The sequence below is a fragment of the Oncorhynchus tshawytscha genome, linkage group LG03 (assembly GCF_018296145.1).
Source record: "Oncorhynchus tshawytscha isolate Ot180627B linkage group LG03, Otsh_v2.0, whole genome shotgun sequence".
In the NCBI taxonomy this organism is placed as follows: Eukaryota; Metazoa; Chordata; class Actinopteri; order Salmoniformes; family Salmonidae; genus Oncorhynchus; species Oncorhynchus tshawytscha.
This window is the reverse complement of record NC_056431.1, coordinates 8795716-8819190: the sequence shown is the minus strand read 5'-3', so window position 1 is coordinate 8819190 and position 23475 is coordinate 8795716. Positions and strand designations below refer to the sequence as shown.

At 42.1% G+C, this 23475-nt stretch overlaps 3 protein-coding genes and 1 pseudogene across 3 annotated transcripts; 3 read left to right on the top strand and 1 right to left on the bottom strand.

Annotated features, from left to right (window-relative positions):
• The first annotated feature begins 5114 nt into the window (after positions 1–5114).
• Positions 5115–10068, top strand: LOC112263166. Its single transcript, XM_024439186.2, has 3 exons — positions 5115–5415; positions 7640–7813; positions 8321–10068. The coding sequence occupies exon 3, from the start codon at positions 8374–8376 to the stop codon at positions 10066–10068; it is 1695 nt and encodes a 564-aa protein (XP_024294954.2). The 5' UTR covers positions 5115–5415; positions 7640–7813; positions 8321–8373.
• Positions 10069–10285: 217 nt separating this feature from the next.
• On the top strand, positions 10286–12274 carry LOC121840995 (zinc finger protein 2 homolog). Its single transcript, XM_042306568.1, has one exon. It carries the CDS (start codon positions 10340–10342, stop codon positions 12272–12274), a length of 1935 nt encoding a protein of 644 aa, XP_042162502.1. The 5' UTR covers positions 10286–10339.
• A 1321-nt stretch (positions 12275–13595) lies between these two features.
• LOC112263168 (zinc finger protein 668-like) lies at positions 13596–15979 on the top strand. The gene is made up of 5 exons (XM_024439190.2): positions 13596–13824; positions 14130–14296; positions 14480–15088; positions 15352–15621; positions 15888–15979. The coding sequence occupies exons 2-5, from the start codon at positions 14131–14133 to the stop codon at positions 15977–15979; spliced, it is 1137 nt and encodes a 378-aa protein (XP_024294958.2). The 5' UTR covers positions 13596–13824; position 14130.
• A 5659-nt stretch (positions 15980–21638) lies between these two features.
• On the bottom strand, positions 21639–23326 carry LOC112263173 (annotated as a pseudogene).
• Between the last annotated feature and the right edge of the window lie 149 nt (positions 23327–23475).

Genomic DNA, 23475 nt, shown 5'->3' with positions numbered 1-23475 from the left:
AAAACAGCCTCAGACCATTATTCTTCCTCCACCAAGATTCGTCTGTCGGACTGCTAGATGGTGAAGCGTGATTCATCACACCAGAGAATACGTTTCCATTGCTTCAATGGCGGCGAGCTTTACACCACTCCAGCCGATGCTCAGCATTGCGCATGGTGATCTTAGGCTTGTGTCCGGCTGCTCGGCCATGGAAGCCCATTTCATGACGCTCCCGACTAACAGTTATTGTGTTGATGTTCCAAACTGCCTCTGGAAGCTCGGTCATGAGTGTTGCAACTGAGGATAGGCTTCTTCTTTTTTCTTCTCCCCTCCGCACTCCGGTTCCGTTCTGTGAGTTCGATGTTTCCACTTCACAATAAATGCACTTACAATTGACCAGGGCAGCTCTAACGGCAGACATTTTACGAACTGACTTGTTCGAAATGTGGAATCCTATGACGGTGCTATGTTGAAAGTCACTGAGCTCTTCTGTAAGGCCATTCTACTGCCAAGGTTTGTCTACTCTATGGAGATTGCATGGCTGTATGCTCAATTGTATACACCTGTCAGCAACTGTGTGGCTGATAGCCAAATCCACTCATTTGAAGGGATGTCCATACTTTTGTGTGTGTGTGTGTGTGTGTATATATATTTGAGCACTTCCATCAAAACAACAGAAATGTATAGGAAATAGCATGTAGTGTGTGTTGCTCCTTGTTTTAATAAAGCCCCATTCATAGATGAAAGATTTGAGTTGATTGTTGTTACTACTAACCAGGTTTCCAACCATTGTGTATGAATTACCTGGCGCAGTAATTTACTCATGACAGGCCTGATGGAAATAGCTAATGTCTTGGTAAAATGTCCAAATGTCGACAAAAGAAAATATGCCACACAAGTAAAGAATGCGATGGAAACCTAGTGAATGTTAAATGTATTTAGTACATGAAAACTTAAGCAAAAAATGCTTTTCATGTGGGGTCCTATTAGTTTGTTGCCCAAACTGTTAGAACGCTACCAAACTGCACGTCGACCTTACCAACTTGAGACGAGCCTCGACACCTGTGGTGTTTGTGAGAGTATCCCCTTTCCAAAGAGTGATCATAATAGTTTTTTTTTTAGGTCAAACGTTCAGACTCTACAGAAGTTTTTGTGAGAAGACCGGTTTAAGGGTTGTCTCAGATGCGGAAGTATGACACTGGGGGATGCGGTGGATTGAGATGCATCCAATGCAAAAAACAAACAAAAAATTTGTTAAAATGACTTGTGATGGGGATTTTTTTAAATTGAATTTAGATTAATGCAACAGTGCGTCAATCGACGCTAGGGGGCTAATGTCCGTTTTTTGTGTGTGCCACCAATTAAGAAGGTGGTAAAGGCTATACTATTTACTGAATCTTATTTTAAAGGCTTGTACTATTTCGTGAAATGGAAATGGGTCACAGGAGGCACCGACTGGTTAGCCATTAAGGCATAAAAAGTAGTTTTTAGGAATGCATGTGTGATAAATATGTTGATAATTGAGCATTTTTCCCATATTTGCTTTCTTCCTAGCGTTGTACAAACCATCATGATCTCGCGAATTTACATTCTTTGTTGCAAAACGGAATGTAAAACTAGGTTTGTATTTGGCTAGCTCCCCTCTTCCCTTCATTCATTACCAGACTCAACCAGAGATACTGGATATAATGACACGATGCTTCTCTCCGCCCTGACAATGGGATTCTTTGTCCACAGTGGAACAGGGGCCTGTCAAACTCCCGCCTATTCTTTGGATTGGTGGATTACAACTCGTCATTTTTATATAATTTTTAATATTCAATTAGGGGTGTTGCTGTCAACCGCCTGTATTCAATGCTATGCTTGCTTCATAAATAAACAGACAGTCTCAAATTACACTAAGGGATGACTCCGTAGTTGCCGGGATGTCCCGTGCGTCACGCTTATGTCAGTACGCTTTTTACAACCTAAGCATTACGAAACTTATATTAGATCAAATAAACCTCACGTATCGAAACAGCTATTCATTTTTTATCTTGATTAAATTCGACACTCATTGATCCCATACAAAAACTCCTCTCTTGATTAATAATGAATGTTCTGTGGAAAGATTTTGGGCGGAGTAAACCCTCTCGCTTCGCCTCTTTGTCTTTGACTCAATTAATCAACTTGCATACTCCAACCCGACAGGCGGCAGTGTTATATTGCATTTGGAAGTTTACCCGCCAACGAAACGAAGTAAGTTGTATTTTCCACCTCGCTGCCGCGGATGCGTTCCAAAATTCAGCCTATAAGGTTATGAAATATGAATAAAGCTACGTAGCAATATTATAGCAAAGTTACACAAGTCCGAATTTTAGATGATCGATGGCAGTAATATGAACGTGGACCGCAGTGACTCGCCGGTGTAAGGTAATGCTGCTAACGTTAGCTAGGCTAGCTATGTTTTGGGAATGGATAGCTAACGTTAGCTAGCTATACTAACAAACATTTCCTAGCTGACTGGCTAGCTAGCTATCAATATAGTTAGGTATATATGTCAAATGTAATTACTTGTGTCGATGTACTATTAAGCTTTAGTCTGCAAATTGGGTTTATAGCTTTTGAACACCCCACTGGTCCAAGAAACAAAGACCCCCAAATTTGGGCCAGCGCCGGTCTTTGGGTGACGCCGTTTCATAGTGATTTACGACCAAGGTGTTAGCTAGCTACATAGTGAATTTATCAATATCACACTACTTAACAAATTAGCGTAAGTGTAAAGGCTAGCACGCCCTACAGCTACCTAATGTTAGGTTGCTGAATTATGTGCCCTGCTTTTTATGCAATACTTCCCTGTGGATATATAATTTCTAATCAGTACAGTTGAACAGGCTTTCTAAAATAATATCCTTTCTGTTACCTCAGACACTCCAGAGAGACCCTATTCTACATGAATCATCACATTGAGGACAGGTCAAGATGCAAAAGCGGAACTATATGAAAGGGGAAAGGGAGCTTGGTGATGGTGGACCCCCTTTTTGCTTTAGTTGTGAAAGGGTCTTTCCAGACCAAACGTCATTTCATGACCACTTTTGTCCTGCGGCTGGTTTTATCTGCTCCTGTGGAACAGAGTTCTCCATGTATGTTGATATGATGGAGCACAGTGGGTTACATGAACCAGGCCACACTGTAATTAATTATAGCACCATAAAGAAGGAACAATATCAGAGGGAGAGGGAGTACAAGGAGCAGCTTTCGAGGCTGGTATTGACGGCGGGGCAGGGAAGCTGGGCTAAGCCTGGACCGACTCCGATGCTATCGGCCCCTATTCCACGAGCCACAAAGCCTCCACCTGGTCCAAGTGCCCCAACAACAGACCTCTGGCACCAATTCCAGCCAGTGGTGTTGGTGGAGACCCTGCGCAAGTTTGGAAGGACAAAGCCCTACAGGTGTGCCTACTGTGAACTGGGCTTTGCAACAAAAGACTTACTCGTATGGCACCACAACACTCACGCAAGAAATAAAGTCCATGGCTGCCTGCGGTGCGGGGTTCTCCTGCTCAGTAACAACAAGTCACCACAGCCTGGCCACCACCAGTGTGGATCATATCGGGCAACTCCTGAAACCAGATTCACCACTGCCACAGTGCTGAGTAACAGGAAACAGCCTGCGGGGTATGCTAAGAAGGTTGTCCAGCGTCAGCCGTGTCCGGAGCCGTTCAGTGGGAGCTGCAGCTAGGGATGCATATGGTCTCACAGCAGCCCATTCCAGGGACTTCTGGAACAAAATACTTGAAGTGTAGAGTGTGTCAGGAGCCCTTCCAAACTGTCAAGCTGCTCGAGAGGCACCGTTGCACAATGGCGGCATCCTTTTTTGCACAGGAACTGGGTCTGATGTCTGGCAAACAGCTCAATGGTCAAAGAAAAGGGGAGGGGACCAGCCCATACTCCTTGCCTCAAAGCAATGGTGACAAGGAGCTGGCGTTCAACATTCAAACTTCAACGAATGTAACTGTATACGACCACAAGGCAGTAGGCCCGGATAGGGGCACAGGGTTGTCTGCCGTTTCTGTAAAAACTGAGGTTTCGGATGATGACTGTTTTGTGATTGAGGATGTTTTCATGCTAGTCGGAACTAGGAAACTCAGAAATTTCCGACTTGCTAACTGGTTGAACACAGCATGTGTATAAAAACCAGTTAGTAAGTCGGAAATGTCCGTGTTTCCTAGTTCCGACTAGCACGTGAATGTGGCATAAAAAGCTCCTTCACCAAACCAGGTCAGCTGTTATACCAACGATTAACCTCTTCCTCCCAGTACTACAGACATGAACAGTGCAAAAAGCATTCCCAATGTGAACCCTCTGCATCTGCCACGGACATAAACATCTTCTATGGGTTATGGGTATGGTCCCTTTTTGTAAGGTACCGGCTTAACTCTTATCTAATTACTCAATTTACAACTAATCTGTCAGTAGCCTAGATTTGATTTTTTTTTACCTTGATTTTTTTTTTCAGTTGTGTGTTTGTCAAATGACATTGAAAATGTTACATATGCAGTATCAAATCAGTCTGTATGGTTCAGATAACCACAAACATTGTATGATAGTTTTTCTTTGAAAATGCGCTTGTTTTTTACAGTAGCTTTACTGAAAATGTGGTCTTGGAATAATTTCTGTGGTCTTGAATAAAATATTGTTTTGTTTCCACTCTCTCCCTTTCTTTGTAGCAACTAAAGTGTAATAATCTTTGTGTTCTCCGTATTTCAGGGACCAAAGCAATAGCAGCAGCCATAAAGTGATAGCTGGAAAAGGCTATAAGGACACTCCTGATCTGCAAAACATTTATTTTTCTCCAGAATTACTTAAATTAGGTTACGGTTAGAGGTAGGTTTTAAGGTAAGAGACAGTTTTAGATTTTGGTTAGTTGTTTTACAAGTCAGGGTCTGTTATAGCCTCTGCCAAGAGCATGATGGATATGTAGATAATGTATTCACTGATTCCTTGGGATAGCTCTCTGACATAGTTTGTCACTTGTGAATGCACATAGCATACAAAAATAGGGGTTAGTCGTAGAATATTTTGCCATCTCATTAGAATTTTATTATCACTGCACACAGTTTTTGGGTAAACTTTTTTTTTACCCGGTTGTCCATCTTTGATGAGGTAGGCAGGCATCGCGACACCATTTCCGGCCTACCGGATGTTGAGTGAGGAGAAAAAAACAATTGAATCACGAATACAATAAGCTAACGTTTTAAATTATGGCACACACCACTGTATCTGAACGTTGGCGAAAACATACATGTTATGTGCAATGCATTTTATATTTATAAATATTGATATTTTGTCGGGTTTGGACTACAAAACGGTATGTTGACATTTGCTAGCTAGCTTTCATCATGTCGACAGCTATCTAACTGGTGAATCGAGAACAAGTTTGCACTAACATTTTTGGGTGAGTAACTGCGAGTTTTACATAAAACAGATCTAGCTATTGCGTGCATGTTTCTTTAGCAAGCTAACTGGATTTAGAGCATGTCGGCCTACCTGCAGAATTTCGCTACAGCTGACGTTAGTTGACACAGCTACATACCGTGCCTTCAGAAAGTGTTCACACCCCTGACTTTTCTCTCATTTTGTGTTATAGCCTACATTTAAAATGTATTCAATTGAGATTTTGTCACAGACCTACACAATACCCCATAATGTCAAAGTGGAATTATGTTCTTTAGACATTTTTACAAATGAATTAAAAATGAAAACCTGAAATGTCTAGTCAAGTAATCAGCCACGTTATGGAAAGCCTAAATAAGTTCAAGAGTTAAAATGTGCTTAAGTCACATAAGTTGCATGGACTCACTCTGTAAAATAATGTTTAACATATTTTTTGAATGACAACCTCATCTATTGGTAGATGGGTAAAAATGGTGAAGTTATTAATTAACACTGGATGGTGTATCAATACACCCAGTCACTACAAAGAGACAGAAGTCCTTCATAACTCAGTTGCTGGAGAGGAAGGAAACTGCTCAGAGATTTCAACATGAGGCCAATGGTGACATTAAAACAGAGTATAATTGCTGTGATTGGGTCAACATTGTAAGTTACTCCACAATATTAACATAAATGAGAGTTGCAATAAGGCACTAAAGTAAAACTGCAAAAAATGTGGCAAAGAAATTTACTTTATGTCCCAAATACAGTGTTATGTTTGGGGCAAATCCAATACATCACTGAGTACCACTCTTCATATTTTCAAACATGGCGGTAGCTGCATCATGTTATGTGTATGCTTGCCACCGGCAAGGACTAGAGTTTTTTTTGTATGTTAATAAAAATAAATGGAATAGAGTTAAGCACAGGCAAATCCCAGAGGAAATCCTGGTTCAGTCTGCTTTCCAACAGACACTGGGAGACAAATTAATCTTTCAGAAGGACAATAACCTAAAACACAAGGCCAAATCTACACAAGTTGCTTATCAAGATGACATTGAATGTTCCTGAGTGGCCTAGTTACAGTTTTGACTTAAATCGGCTGCAAAGTCTATGGCAAGACTTTAAATAGACTCTCTAACATTGATCAACAATCATCTTGTCAGATGTCAGAGCCTGAATAATTATTTTAAGAACGTGTAAATATTGTACAATCCAGCTGTGCAAAGTTCTTCGAGCAGGTGAGTCAAGCTCATTCACATGGAGGTCCTAGTGCCTGCTGGATTTTGTTTTACTTTCAATTAAGTCCTCGACAACCAGGTGAGGGGAGCTCTTTATTAATCTGTGACCTTAATTCATCAATCAATGAAGATTGAAAACCTGCAGACGTTTGGCCCTCCATGGAATGAGTTTGTCACACGTCTCAGAGACTTACCCAGAATGACTCACAGTTGTAATCGCTTCCAAAGGTGATTCTAATATGTTTTGGCTCAGGTTTGTGAATAATTATGTAAATTAGAAAATTCAGTATTTCATTTTCAATAAACATGTTTTCGCTTGTCATTATGGGGTGTAGAAGGGTGAGCATTTTTTTTTATTTTGAATTCGGCTCTAATAGAACAAAATGTGAAGGCATTGTAGCTAGCTGCCTACAGGGACAAGAGGAATAGATTGGATTTGGGAATTCCCGTAGCTAGTTCTTTTCACTTTGATTAGATCACTGGATGTCAGACAGCCTCAAGGGGTTGTGGTGCCTAGAACCTATCAATTTGATTCAAGACATGGAAGACACAAGGTGCAACATTTAAACCCAACAGAACAACACTACATCAGTGTGTGAGTATGTGAGATGCATGTAAGCTGTTTGGTGAGACAATTTGAATGACAGCATGGGGATAAAATGTTGCCCAGGCTGCTAAATCTGGTGCGAAAATACAGATGCAAAATGTAGTGGGACCAGTGGTATATGGTTGTTAAATTATTATAAAAATGATTTCAAGTCAGTGGCACAGCCCCATCCCTGTCTTGTCCCAATCTATAGAAGGGGTGTTCTTGGCCATTTGCCAGGGGCCCCACGGGGTGGGGATTGTGTTGTTAGGGGCCCTAGAAAGACTAACATTTCTGCGTGCAAAGGGGAAGTAAACTCAAAATACAACATAACATGACCGTTAGTTCGTTAAACCAAGACAGTTTTCAATGTTATGATGTAGAATCACGTGGCTCAAACCTCTGTTTCTTCTGTTTAGGTACCTGGGGACAGTGGTGGGGTTACCTGACTAGTTTGTGGTTGAAGAGGAGACACGTGATTTGAACAAAAGCTGGATGATCGTTCTTGCCTGGGCTGTTATTGGAGGATCTACGTTGAACATTTATCTTTTCCTCATCAGTCCCGCCAGAGAGCCTGCCTAAAAATAAAGACAGTAAGTATTAAAATAGCATAAGAAAGTCACTAATGCATGTTGGAAATAGTAGCATCTTGTTACTTGTATCCCAGAGGCTAGAAAAACTCCATCCTGAATCTAGATTTAATGAGAATTCACCTCTTCCCTATGTTTGGTTTGATAACAGAGCAAGAGACTGACTGACATGGGAAGTAAAATTTCCTTCAGTAGAGGAGTCAATGATGAGGAAACGGTCAGCCTTATCTGCTGCCCATAGCAACCCTCCTAAACCCTTGCCTGCCCTGACTAACGAGAAACCTGTAACTGCTGATACTGGCAATGGAGATGCTACTGTTCTAATGTGTCCCCTTTCAGGGTATTTTCATGTCTAGAACTGTGTATCTGATACAATATACCCATATATTTGTGCGATATGTGCTGAGTTTGGCTGTTTCTATATTTGATTATGAAAACTAAGACCGGCGCAAAAGAAAAGTATTAACGCATTATACCCTTTTTTTTAATATATATATATATGTTTTACAGCCATCTGAAGAGAAGATCAGCAAGGAGGTTGACAACTGCCATAACATGCCCCAATGAAGGAGCCCTTACAAAGACTCCAACTACAGAGAGAAAGTAAAAGCCAACAGAACAAAGTGGTAGCTGAACCCTCTGACACACGGTCACTACCAGGTACACCTGTTTCGGTTGTCCATCCTAATTCCAGAAAGGTAAACTCTGGTGACATTAATCACAGAAGAAAGCTCACAAAGACCCAGGCAAATATGGAGAAAATGCATGTTAATTCACCTGCTACTGGTCATGCTAGAACTCAATGTGAAAGTGCCAATCCTGAAGTGCATTTATCACTTACTGGGAGTGAGCAAACATTGAACTGTATCACAAAAGAGCTGGTGGGTGTAACAAGGCCAGCAGCAGTAGATGTTGTTAGGAAACGTGGTCGCCCTCACAAGAAGGCAAAGATGCTGCATACTGTGCTACAAACAGTGGAGAGTTCTTCTCATCTGAGCACTGCAGAATCAAAGGATTGGAGTGAAACAATGTCTGACAGAGCGAATGCTATTTCCTTTACTACAAACTGTGTAGAAAACAGGGATGACACATCTCTCAGAGCTATTGAAACAAAAGCAATACCTCTAAACTGTGAACCAAGCAATACAGCGGTGTCTGTTCTTGACTTGTCCCCCCAAGACCATCAACCAGCTGAATCCAGCCCTGTGGCTATCTCACCCTTGGAACCAAAAAGGAAAAGGGGACGACCAAAGGGGTCGACCAAGAAACGACCAGGAAGAACCATGAACACTATTTCAGTGCAACAATCCCATGTAACAGAAGAAAACATTGTAATTAAAAAGGAACCTGATGAGATGCTATCTGGAAAGGAAAGGAGAGGAAACATTGGTCATCAGCCTGAGGAAACTCCTGTTGAGCCTAAACACAGAGTAGGACGACCACCAAAGAAAACAACACTCGTGAGGCAGTTTGCGTTAGCACAGAGAAAATCACAGAGAAAATCATGTTCTATTACAGCATCTGTGAATTCTCAGGATATTACACCACAACATCAGAAGATTGAGACTGAGCGTTCAGATTATATAGCAAGGCATGTGTCTGTGTCGCTTAGTCGCGTTGATTCTCAGAGAGGTGGTAGGTCAAGTGGGACTGCTGACATGATCTCTAATGTGAAGTGTGAGGATATTGAAATAGAGCTGGGGGATTTTAATTCCCTGACACAGTCAAATTGTCTCATGTCTTTTCAATGCCAAACTGACACCAGTGTGAAGGTTGAGCCCTGTAATACTAGTTGTGAAGGCACTGAATTCAAAAAGCCACTCAAAGTTGACAAACGCAGAGGAACTGCTGGCACTGCTCCCAGAAAGCGATCCCGGTTCGTTTTTGGAAAAACTAAATACAAAAAAGGAAAGAGGAAAAGGTGCATTGATGCTAGAGGTAGACTCCAAAGTGTGACCTCACAGAGAGATCCAGACACCATGTCAAAGCAGGTCGATGAAGGCAATGGTGATGTTGGAAAGGAGATGGACTGTGGCGAGTCAGCTTGGGAGTATGAGGGCAACACAAATGACAGCTTTTCAAATGGAAGTAAGTCAACAGATGAAGGATTTAAAGATTTGCTTGAGAGTCACCAAAATCCTATCGTCACTGATGTAAACATATTAGAAACTATGTCGCATGAGTCCTTTTCAAATCAGATGTCGTACAAGGTGAAGAATTTACAAGTAAGAAAATCAAGAAAGAGAGAGATTGTGTAGGCGATGAAACTGAATATAACCCAACAAGCAGTTGTCCGAAGGCTAGGGGTCGACCAAAAGGGAGACCAAAAGGCACAGGGAAAACGTGTGAGTACTGCGGACGCCATTTTGATTTTGTGTCTGTATATACCGTCCATCTACGCACTCATACAGGCGAAAGGCCCTATAAGTGCATTGATTGTGACCAAGACTTTGCCCAGCTATCTAACTTAAAAGTCATGTCAAGAAACATAACAAGCGCTGTCAGCCTCTGAAGTGTCCATATTGCAAAATGAAGTTCAGTAATTCAGAGGAATTGCTTGCTCATTGCAAGTGGCACTCGCAGAACCCGAACCAGGACTCTGAGCCTGAGAGTAAAACGAAGGATAACAGAAATGAGGCCACTCATACACCCCTTGTTTCTCTGAAAGAAAGGAGAAAAAGGGGAAAGGGGGGGATACTCAAATGCCACATTTGTGGGAAAGTGTTTCCCTTTTGGTCTGGTCTGCAGGTTCATATACGTATGCACACAGGGGAAAAACCATATATCTGTAAAGTATGTGGGAAAGCCTTTAGTAATCGCTCATCAATTCGTATTCATGAGGTGACACACTGGTCCATTAAGCCTTACAACTGCACATGGTGTGGAAAGAGTTTCACGCAGTTGTCGTCTGCAAAAAAACATCCCTGCAAGGGTCTGAGGGAGAGTAATGACAGAGGGAGCCGGAAGAAGCCTTTCATATCTTTTACATGCCACATCTGCGAAGAGAGATTTGTTCAGAGGCGTCAGTACAAAACCCACCTGAAAACCCATGCTGATGTGAAGCTCTTTCGCTGTTTATTCTGTGACCAGCTGTTTAGTGTGATGTCAGAATTTGAAGAGCACCACCAATATTGCACCAAAGTTAGGGGGGAGAAGATGACATCCAAATCTGAATTTAGGATTTGGAAACCTAGAGCCCCTAATCAGCAAAGCTCGCAGCAACCAAGTGTCAAGAGTCATTCACCAGTCACCCAATTAGTATTTCCTGCAGCTGCTGATAGTCACCCATTTCAGAACCTTGGACAGAGTTCAGCTTCCTCTGCCTCATTGCTGAACTGTGAACCTACCTCACAGCAAAAACAAAGTGGTCGTCTGTCTTCACAAACACATCCCAATAAAGCCATTGCTACAACTCTGCGCCCCTTCCAAACATGCATTATACCCACAAACAATCTCACCCCACTTGTATCAAAGTTGAACAGTCTAGATCGTAAATCTGACCCGAGGAAGTACTTATGCCCACGTTGTGGAAGACTTTTCAGACACACAGGAAGACTCCGAGCCCACATGCTAACTCATGCCCACAGTCAGAGCTACACCTGTGACTGCTGTGGAAAGACCCTGGAAAGCTGGAAAAAGCTTTGGCTTCACCAGCGAATCCACAGACAGAAACTAGGACGGTTCTCATGTCCAAAGTGTCGCCAAGGTTTCCGCTTCGTTGGGCCCTACAAGCAGCACATGCTGCGAGAACACCCGGAGTACCAGTGGATCGATGAGAGACCAAACAAAACTCTCCAAGGACTTGAACAGCAGCAGTGCCTGCCTTATCAATGTGAGGAGTGCAACACCAGCTTCAGGACACTAGATTTGCTTTTCAATCATCAGCTTTGCCATTCCTCACCAGGTGACCACAGTATGTTGGTACAGGACGACTGCTATGATTACTCTCCCTCGACACATGAACATGATGTACCTTCCAACATGAATGGATTTGACCCTCACATGAACAGTGGCGTAACACACTCCCATCAGGAACTCCACCATACCTACTACCCTTCTCCGCCTCTACAAGCAAACCACCCACGAGGTTCACATCTCCTTCATTACTTTTCCAATCATTCAGACGTACTACATTCACTGTCACCCCTTATACCTGTGCCTCCCCCAATGCAACACCCAGGTTTCCAACCAGGCCTCCAGTTATATGACTCCACCCAGCTGCTCACAAGCCCTCTATCACCACTGTACTCACAGGTAGAGACCATTCCAAACCTTGACAGAAAAGATGGGAATGTAAACAGGAAGCAGAGTAGAATTTATGGGAATGGGACTAAACGTGCTGCTAGATCCAAGGAGGACAAGGCGACAAATGGGGGTTGGATTGTGCGGAGTGTGGTGTTCAGTTTCCTGCTGTCTCACAACTCTATGAGCATTATTTGCAGCATGCCAGGGGGAGAGGTGTAGGAAATGAAAATGAGGGACCTTTTTCTAACACAAAAGCACGTTATCCTCCCATCTCTTTCTCAGAGGTTTATCAGTTTAGAAATGGCTTATAGGTCAACTAACAAAAGCAGCATTTTTAACACATAAGGGGTTGTTGTATTGATGTGTTTGAGTGAATATTCTGTTGAATGGCGATTGTTACTCTGGTTGCTTGTTGGTCGTTAGGGAAGCTGATTACTTTTGGTTGTTATTCGATTTACTTACACTATGATCAATTTTAGGTTGACAGTATTTTATTTTTCTTTGGCGGGTGTCCCTTAATCTGAAAAGATGGTCAGTGCTTTTATACATTTGAGTAGCTGTAGCAGGTTTTCAGACGAGGACAGATCATGGCCTGCAATCTATTTTTCAATGGAAGTTTGAGTGTAAATTGCTATGCTTGATCATGGAACATTGTCATACCTCTTTTTGTCATTGTTAACCTCTTACTGTCAGACTCTGATTCTCAACTGATGAAAAATAATGTTGTAATTTAGCCTGCCAATACAAGTGATTAACATACCTTTTTATTTTGTCCATTTATTTAAAATAAAATTAGAAACCTCATATTTTGCAAGTTAGTCATTTATTCTATGTTTAAGTGTTGATTTGTAACTTATGCAAGAAAAATATTTTCACTGCCAATACTCTAGTCGTTTTACCTAATAGGCCTACATTCCCTCATGTTTACAGAAAGTTCTTTTGTTTAGAAAAGCAGTACTTGTTCTGTTGCTGATGAACTGACAGCTGTTTACATACTGTATATTTTACTTTCTAGTTTCACTCAGTTATTGTGTCAGATAAAAATAAAAGCCACCTTTCTAATGTTGTGCTTATTTAATTTCAGACATATAGCCTATCACAAGTACATATGTAGGCAGACAGGACACATGTCATGTGGGATTCACTTGCAGGTTCGAATTATTTTGTTGTAGAATGCCCTTTTGAAGGCACTGTTCTCATCGAAGTATTGAATGGTAATGTCGTTTGCTCACTGTGGAGAACAAACTAACTTTCCCCAGATGATGGGGAGTCAATGTAAGATTTAACATTTTTCAAGACTTTAACTTTGAAATCAGATTGATGTGTTATGGACTACATTTTAATTTGAAGACATATGTGAGACTAATTTCAATTGTTATTGAACGTAATTACTATTCAGGGATTGTGTGTTTTTGCGCCCTTATGTATAGTGTGAAATTGTGATAAAACTTTATTTTAATGGTGAGGCGCCGCTAATAGTTTTTTACGGTTGCAGACGACAGAATGGGGCGTGGTCCAAATGGGCGGCAGTAAATCAGTCACGCCACGGTCAAAACATTGGGGTGAAAAAAAAAAATGTTCTTCACAATCCCACCATCGGATGCGCACCGGTTGACATCAAACATGGAGAACATGCATATAATGCAAATATGTTTATTTTACGGCAAACAAGAGATGTAGTTTACCGGTATCTTTGAAGTATTTTATACCCGTGCATTAAACCGCAAGGGACAGAGAGAGGATCCATTGAATCTTGAGGAGCAGCCAAGGTAGGCGACGGAATTTGAGGTCATTGACGGTCACAGCCAGGTTCTGTCCATGATATCTTGTACAAATTAGAAGGTGTTCTGTTTTGACCTAAATATGTTATATTTACTGCGTAGGCTATAAACTGAAGAAATGACACATGTTTTATATAACCATATTTTGGAAAGTAGTTTGATCTGTGACCAGAGTATGGTTCTACAGCTGACACTGTTTATAATAAGCCTTAGCAATCAGGACCAAATGTTGCAGCCATTTCTTTTTCATCATACCCTATTGATGTGCCTACTAATCTCAAAGAATACAATAGGATGGAGACAGTATGTGGTAAAGGAGCGACATTGGATGGTGACATGCTGATGGTCATCGTTAAACAAGAGGAAGAAGACAATATGGAGCAGATGTCCAATGGTCCACTGTCATCTGACACACTCATCAAACAGGAGCAAGAAGAGGGCCTAGAACAAGGCACTACAGGTGGGTCCAAATAAGGGTTTAGGAGCCTGCAAGCCAACACTTGCACACAAACGGAATTGTAGTATTGATCATTTTACAACATGATACAATATATTAGTCTCTTATTTTCAACCTTGATTTTCAACACATTTACTTTCTTTGCTCCTGCAATCCCACAAAATCATGGTCGTGCTTCAACTCCAGCTCCAGGCGACCAACTCCCTGAGGAAACCGACACCCTGGAAGAAGCAGAGGAGGAGAAAAAGAGGAGGAAGGGAAAGACAGAAGAGAGGTTCTGGTCTGCTGTTGAGACTGTGGATGTCTCTGGGTCAGACTCCAGTTGGTGCTGCAGACTGTGTCAGCGCTGCTTCAGTTCCTCCTGGCAGCTGACGGGACACTGTTGTACTGGCATCGCGGGGGAGGACGGGGTCGCCCACGGCCACAAGGTCAAACTGGAGTTCCGGTGCCCAGTGTGTGGCGACCGCTTCCTCCGTCCCACAGCCTTCATCATGCACAAGCGCAGTCACATGGGCCAGTCCCAGTACGTCTGTGGGGTCTGTGGACGGACGCTCAAGAGCCTGCGCAAGCTGTCCTCCCACAAGCGCTCACACTCCCGCCGCCGCGGGACTGTGGCTGAACGACAGCAGTGCCATGACTGCAGCCAGAGCTTCTGCAACTTGACGGCACTCAGAAGCCACCGGGAGAGACAGCATGGAGAGGAGAGGAACTGGAAGGATGAGGAGGACAGTGCGGTGAGAGAGGAAGAGGAGGGAAGCACTGCAGTAATCTCTATTGATTCAACCAGAGTTTCAGGTAAGGCTGGTTCTTTATTAGTATTTCCTCTTGTTTAGGCTATGGATTCACCTCTCATTTGCAAGGTACTTGGAATTCTGTGAACTGGTGTCTTAAAACCGATTATTCTGATCTAGATATGGTATGTATCTTGTTATTTTCTCTTTTCAATGACTCAGTATTTACCTGTATTTGACAATCTTTCCTCTTTGCAGCAAATCACCACATCATTGTGTATCTACTGGTTCTCCTAACAGTGTCTAATTAGCTTTCTCTTCCCCTAGCCCAGCCTCCCCAGTCTCCTCAGTGCCACCAGTGTTTCATGACCTTTCAGGATGCAGAGACAGAAGAGAGGCATTTACGCTTCAAGCACCCAGTGGAGTATGAGAGACATCTCAGAGGTCGCACAGTGTTTGCCTGCTGTGTCTGCGACCGTACATTCCCCTCCTCCCGCCTGCTCTCAGCTCACCAACGCACCCACAGCAAGTGGAGTCTGCCCCCCACTGGCCCAGAAGACTCTGTCCAAGAAAGCACAGACGGAGGAGAGGCTGAGGGTATATAGAATATTTTAATGTTTTTAATTCAGTCTATGTACTTAATATTTCTTTCAGTTTTCATGTTTTATAATTATACATTTTTTGTGTTTTATTTAAAAAATTACAATGTTTCTATTGTCACACACCGAATAGGTGCAGTAAAATGTTAGTTGTTTTTATATGGTCAGCCATAGTAGTACAGCGCCCCTGGTGCAAATAAGGGTTAACTGTCTTGCTCAAGGACACATCAACAGATCTTTCATCGTGTCGGCTTGGTATTTCAGGTGTGGACAATGAAAAAAACAGAGCTGGTCCAACGAGCTGTGAGCACTGTCATATCATCTTCAATGACCTCGAACCTGGGAACGTCACATGACGGCCAAGCACCCCCATCCCTGTCGACACCTACTTCACCAGGGAATGCCTACCTGACTTCTAGACCTGCCAGGGGTCAACTACGACCCTATCGCTGCTCCTCCTGTGGAGAGAGATTCATACAGGAAAGCACCCTGACCAAACACTGCACCGAGGCACACGCCAGCTGAGAGAGGATGGTTCTGGGAGCATAGATACCAAGATGAAGAGGACAAGAGGTAAGTTGGAGTGATCTATATATATGATTGTTTTCCAGGAGTGCCTTGACTAACTATTTATAAAGTTGTTTAACGAAGAAATTACATGTCACTTATGAGATTTATCCTATAATTTCATTGTAGGTCTTAGTGTCAACCCTTATGCCAACTTTCTCCAACAAGAAACAGAATCTTCACTAAATCTATTTTGAATTAATATCTCTTTTAGGGCTGTGACAATACCAGTATTGCAATATTTTTTTCCATGCCAAAAATGAAAACATGAGGCAGACTTTACTCTTTGTTCCTTTTTATTTTCCAAGCTATAGCTTTGAAAATAAATAAGTGATTCTGGATGAAAACATAACGATGTTTGTTTCCAACTTCAAGGCTGTTTCCCCAAAGAAGTTAAATCCACTTTGTGTTTTGTTTCGTTGCCACAATACTGGTATCGTCCCGGCTCTAACAACTTGAAAAGCACAAGTGTCAAAATGGAGTAGTTTTCAAAATAAAAGCATGACCATATTTATTAGAGATTCACATTAAAAAAATAATAGTTATTCACCTGTGCCATGAATAAAGATAGGATGAAAACAGACCAAACCAGCTTTTGATAATTTTGATAGCAATAATGTTTGTACTACGACATGTAAACTACATGAACAAAAGTATGGGAACACCTGCTCATCAAACATCTCATTCCAAAATCATCCCTCTTTGCTGCTATAACAGTCTCCACTCTTCTGGGTAGGCTTTCCATTAGTAGTTGGAACATTGCTGTGTGTATTTGCTTCCATTCAGCCACGTGCATTAGTGAGGTCGGGCACTGATGTTGGGCGATTAGGCCTGGCTCGCAGTCGGCGTTCTATTTCATCCCAAAAGTGTTCGATGGGGTTGAGGTCAGAGCTCTATGCAGACCAGTCAAGTTCTTCCTCAACGATCTCAACATACCATTTCTGTATGGACCTCGCTTTGTGGACGGTGGCATTGTCATGCTGAAACAGGAAAGGGCCTTCTCCAAACTGTTGCCACAAAATTGGATGCACCGAATCGTCTAGAATGTCATTGTATGCTGTAGCGTTAAGATTTCCCTTCACTTTAACTAAGGGGCCTAGCCCAAACCATGGAAAAACTTTATTCCTCCTCCACCAAACTTTACAGTTGGCACTATGCATTGGGGCAGGTAGCATTCTCCTGGCATCCGCCAAACCCAGATTCATAGATCTGACTGCCAGATGGTGAAGCGTGATTTATCACTCCATAGAATGTGTTTCCACTCCTCCAAAGTCCAATGGCGGCAAGCTTTACACCTCTCCAGCCGACGTGTGACATTGCGCATGGTGATCTTAGGCTTGTGTACGGCTGCTCGGCCATGGAAACCCATTTCATGAAGCTCTCAACCAACAGTTATTGTGCTGACGTTGCTTCCAGAGGCAGTTTGGAACTCTGTAGTGAGGGTTGCAATTAGTTCTGACAAGGTGACAGTATTACAGGCACACATGTCATGAGGGCAGTCAAATTCCACGTGACCATTTAGTCACGGAAATTAGGCTTCTCCAAGCTCTGATGCTGCTGATGGTCATTAGTAGCATACCAAACTTGCGAACCGCCTGGCACTCTATTGTCCTTCTATCACTCTGACATCAATGCAAATGTAATCAAAAATCTAATCTAACACTTAATGAGAGCCCATGAGATCATGTTGTGCAACATTTCTATAGGCTATGCAATTGAGAAAACAGTGATGGCTATTAAAAAGAGGAGGATCCCATCAGCTTTCAACAGGCTAGGCCTACTATCTATTTCTCAACTTTCCTATTATTCGTGCTTCTCTTTAAAACAGGAGTATAGCCTATCTGGCTGGAATGAAAATGAACCACAAGAAAAGCGTCCTCCATTCACTATTTAAGTGCATAGATGACATGGTTTTTTCCCCACTGCCCCTGTTTGAGACAGTTGCATGATAATGGTCCATTATAAATCAAATTTCACACATATGTTATTTAGTATACAGTACCTTCGGAAAGTATTCAGACCCCTTGACTTTTTCCACATGTTGTAACGGTACAGCCTTATTCTAAAATGGATTTAAAAAATAACTTATCCTCAGCAATCTACACACAATACCCCATAAAGCGAAAACAAGTTTTTAGAATTTTTTGCAAAGGTAATGCAAATGTAAACAGAAATGCCTTATGTAAGTAAGTATTCAGACCCTTTGCTATGAGATTCAAAATTGAGCTCCAGTGCATCCTGTTTCCATTGATCATCCTTGAGATGTTTCTACAACTTGTTTGGTGTCCACCTGTGATAAATTCAATTGATTGGACATGACTTTGAAAGGCACACACCTGTCTATATAATGTCCTAAAGTTGACAGTGCATGTCAGAGCAAAACCAAGCCATGAGGTCGAAGGAATTGTCCGTAGAGCTCCGGGACTGGATTGTGTCGAGGCACAGACATGAAGGGTACCAAAACATGGCTGCAGCATTGAAGGTCCCCAAGAACACAGTGGCCTCCATCATTCTTAAATGGAGGATGTTTTGAACCACCAAGACTTCCTGGCCACCCGGCCAAACTGAGCAATCGGGGAGAAGGTCCTTGGTCAGGGAGGTGACCAAGAACCCGATGGTCACTCTGTCAGAGCTACAGAGTTCCTCTGTGGAGATGGGAGAATCTTCCAGAAGGACAGCCATCTCTGCAGCACTCCACCAATCAGGCCTTTATGGTAGAGGGGCCAGACGGAGCAATGTACAGAGATCCTTGATGAAAACCTGCTCCAGAGCCCTCAGGACCTCAAACTGGGGTGAAGGTTCACCTACCAACAGGACAACAACCCTAAGCACACAGGCAAGACAACGCAGGAGTGGCTTTGGATCAAGTCTCAATGTACTTGAGTTGCCCAGACTTGAACCCGATCGAACATCTTTGGAGAGACCTGAAAATAGCTGTGCAGCAACCCTACACATCCACCCTGACAGAGCTTTAGAGGATCTGCAGAGAAGAATGGGAGAAACTCCCCAAATACAGGTGTGCCAAGCTTGTAGGCCATACCCAAGAAGACTCGAGGCTGTAATCACTGCCAAAGGTGCTTCAACAAAGTACTGAGTAAAGGGTCTGAATACTTATGTGAATGTCATATTTCAGTGTTTATTTTTTTATAAATTTGCAAACATTTCTAAAAACCTGTTTTTGCTTTGTCATTATGGAGTGTTGTGTGGATGAGGAAAAAGCCATTTAATCATTTTTAGAATAAAGATCTAACGTAACAAAATGTTGAAAAAGTCAAGGGGTCTGAATACTTTCCAAAGGCACTGTATGTAAAGACAATATTAAATCAATAATAGTGTGATTGGTGACAATATCAGCCTGTCACTTGTGAGTGATATATTATCACTTGTGAATTATGCCCAGTTTAAGGCAAACAGCGCTTGCTTATTTTTTTTTTGGTGCTACTTTTTCAAATCATAGCTGCACACCTCATGTAGCCTGGCCTATATGCTATGATAAGGTTTGTATCACAACTAAAGTGGCCAAATAACTGCTTAAAATTAATCACATTAATCCGCTTTACAATGGGTTTAAAGCCTAACTGGCATACATACTGTGTGCAGAGCTTGAGTTTCAAGTTTGTGGCAGGTAATTTTCACAATAAATGCACCTTCATAATAAAAGCATTAAATGCATAATCTCATTTGTGGTCACTTTTGAGAATGGTGTTTTCCTGCTAATGGAACATTTGCGCTTTTAGCATTCTGCCGTGTGCGCATTGCTGGGCTTATAATGTGAAGAAATAGCCTAACAGTTTATCAACCGGTTTAAGCAAACATTTCTCATCTGTTCCGTCAGGGTCATTGCTTAAAACAGATTTTTTTATGCTAGAAATGGTATTAATTTGGGATCTATCGCATCCCACAAATGTCCCAGACTATGTTTGGAATATTTATTTTCGCACAGAATAAAGTAGGTCAACTTTTGTACTACGGCGGATAGTCATTTGTTAGGCCTACTCATCTTGTTGGCTGACGAAAAGTAAATGCAGACAGTTCTTCCAATATCTTCAACATGCGCCGGAATTGATAAGAATGTGTGCAGTTGTCTGTCTTCACTTGTAGCTGAGAAAGACCCAATCACGTGACTGCGAGCCATGTGAGTGAGAGGTGCTTCGACACGCAGCCGGGAGAAGGGAATTGTAATTATTGTATTCAGCCCAAGGGCACAACAGTCACTGGCCGCAAAAGAATTTTTAGGGGGCATTACAGCCATAGAAAGGGGATGCAGCTGGGGTTTTCAAGGCTTTTCAAATTGTGAATCAGACTGATGAAGTGTGTACAACCTATGCAAAAAAAACAACAAAGTAGAGCTCATGCCTTTCATGTGACTTTTTTTCAAATCATCATTAGTTGCATCATGCAGCCAAGAATGTATTACAAATCAAAACACAACCCAAGTGAAGTTACATAACTCTAAATGAAGCATATAGGAGTAGCTGTTTCTTTGTTAACCGCTCAACACAAAAATGTGTGCACTCCTCAAATTGTTTGGAGAAAATATATTTTATTCAGCTATGTCCAATTGTATTCTTCATACTATAAAATAATGATACGGAATTCTAAGCAAATCTTGCCTGTTAAATGAACTAGTGTAGCCCACAGCCATATGGCATAGCCAGATCAGGGCCGAACATAACAAGAAAAATGCTATTCTGTTGTTCTGAAATAGACTACATTTTCTTCATATCATGTTTCTTTTGATCTGTCTAAATAAATAATGGATTTATTATGATGGTGTAGGCTATATTACATGGATTTTAGACCTTTTAAAAAGTAGATGTTCTAAAAGTCTGCATCAGTGGCTTGTAGGCCATGTGTGGATGCCAGGAGATGCTCAATGTATTTATGTTCATTAACGGTCAATTATTGTGAGAACAGCAGATATTTGCTTGAGAATCACCGTCTGACAAAATTTCATGACTGCCACAGCCCTAGTTGCAACCAAGGACACACCATTTTTACACGCTACGCACTTCAGCACTCGGCTGTCCAGAGCTTGTGTGGCCTACCACTTCGCGGCTGAGCGGTTGTTGCTCCTAGACGTTTGCACTTCACAATAACAGCACAGTTGACCGGGGAAGCAGGAAGAAATTTGACAAACTGACTTGTTGGAAAGTAGCATCCAATGACAGTGCTACCTTAAGTCACTGAGCTTTTCAGCAAGGCAATTCTACTGCCAATGTTTGTCTATGGAGATTGCATGGCTGTGTACTCGCAGCAATGGGTGTGACTGAAATAGCCAAATCCACTCATTTGAATGGGTGTCCACATACTTTTGTATATAGGGTATGTTCCTCTAGAACAGTTAGTGAAAAAAATAACAGAAGACCGTGTTTAAAAGTAAAATATAATTTATTTTCTCATGACCATTGTTGTTATCATGTATTTCTGTCTTAGAGAATATGTCTAGATCAAATTAGTTGGAGGACATGGTGCTGCTGATCCAGGATTTGTAGTTGCAGACCTTGGTGTAGACACCAGGCTTGTTCCTCTGCACAGCCGTAACCCCAGGACACAACACCCTGCAGCTGACCATTGCACACCACGGGCTACCGGAATCTCCCTAATAGAGATATGGGGAGACAGAAATTAAAGGTGAGCAGATTTGTTTCAGGGTATCAGTCAATCTAGGTTGAAGGATGGTTTTTGGGAATTCTAGAATCGTATTTTCATTAACTCTTATTGATCAGTGGAAGTGCTTCAACTCAGCTTACCTGGCAAGAGTCCTTGCCTCCCTCCATGAAGCCAGCACAGAACATGTTGGAGGTGATCTGTCCAGGATAGGGCGCTGTTGCAGCTGCTGCTGCTCAGGATGGGGATCCAGGCACCTCAGAGTGTCGAGATAGTTGCCTAGAGATGGGCAGAAGAGGATTAGTCTCTCGATCATTCTTTCTTTGGTTCTGAGTGGTCAGAGATATAATTTATCATCAGTTTGAGAAACAATGAATACCAAAAGTCTTTGTGGGCATATTGTTAATGCTACTCACTGCTGCTGCCGGATAGGTTGCCCCAGCCAGAGACCAGACAGCTGGTGCCAGAGTTGGCACAGCTGGAGTGCAGAGCCACAGTGCCTCACATAGCTGTTCAGGAGGTGGGCCTGCTCAGCTTGATCAGCATGATGTCGATTTTCCAGGTTGCGGCTGTTGTAACTGGGGTGCATGATGACCTTGCGAGTCGATGAACTGCTCAGTGCCCTCGTTGACGGTAATGTCAGGTGCTCACCCAGACGCACCTGCATGCGGCTGGGGAGAGAGAGGGGAGGGTTAATCAGATGTACTCAGACAAATACAGTTTCATGTCAAACATACTGTAGATGGCTTTGGTAAATGTTTTTGAAGAAGTTTCATCAGTCATATGACTTGTAGCAGTGAGCAGCAGACACCACCCATGTGCTGGAGATCAGGGAGCCACCACAGAAGTGGTAGCCAGACTTCAGTGATGCCTGGTAGGATGCAGAGTTCTTTCTGCACTCATACCCTCCGACAATCTTGTCATCCTCAATGGGGGCAGCGACTGAGTGGGATGTAAAAGGAGAAATCTTTGTAAAGAAAAAGGTCAAATGTACCAAACTTTTCAAACGGTGTATTATAGTATAGTTATACATGTATAGCTTATAGTATAGTTATACATGTATAGTTATAGCTTATAGTATACTTATATAGTTATATATGTATAGTTATAGCTTATAGTATACTTATATAGTTATATATGTATAGTTATAGCTTATAGTATACTTATATAGTTATAGCTTATAGTATAGCTATACATGTATAGTTATAGCTTATAGTATAGCTATACATGTATAGTTATAGCTTTATAGTATAGCTATACATGTATAGTTATAGCTTAATCCAGTTTATTTTCATGCCGTCGCCAAGATTTTGACCCACTTATTCTTTCATGTTGAACAAACCGGTACTCACATGCCACAGCGAACAGAGCGAGAAGAAGAATAATGACCTTCATGGTTGTCTGTTTTTGCCTTGGCACTGAGCCACTGTCAGTCCTCTACCATTGGTCAGTCTCAAGGACATACATGTATACATTTCCATCGGTACCTGTCAAACAGTAACTTGCGTGTGAACGGACATATGGCTAACGAGGCTCCTCAAATGAGGATGTCTGCTTAACGGCATTATCTTACATCCCTATGTAAATTCCTAGAATGTTTAACTGAATAGACATTTTCCCTTTTCTGACTCCTCATTGAAGCAATAGAAATGTATATTCATACAGTGCTTGGTTT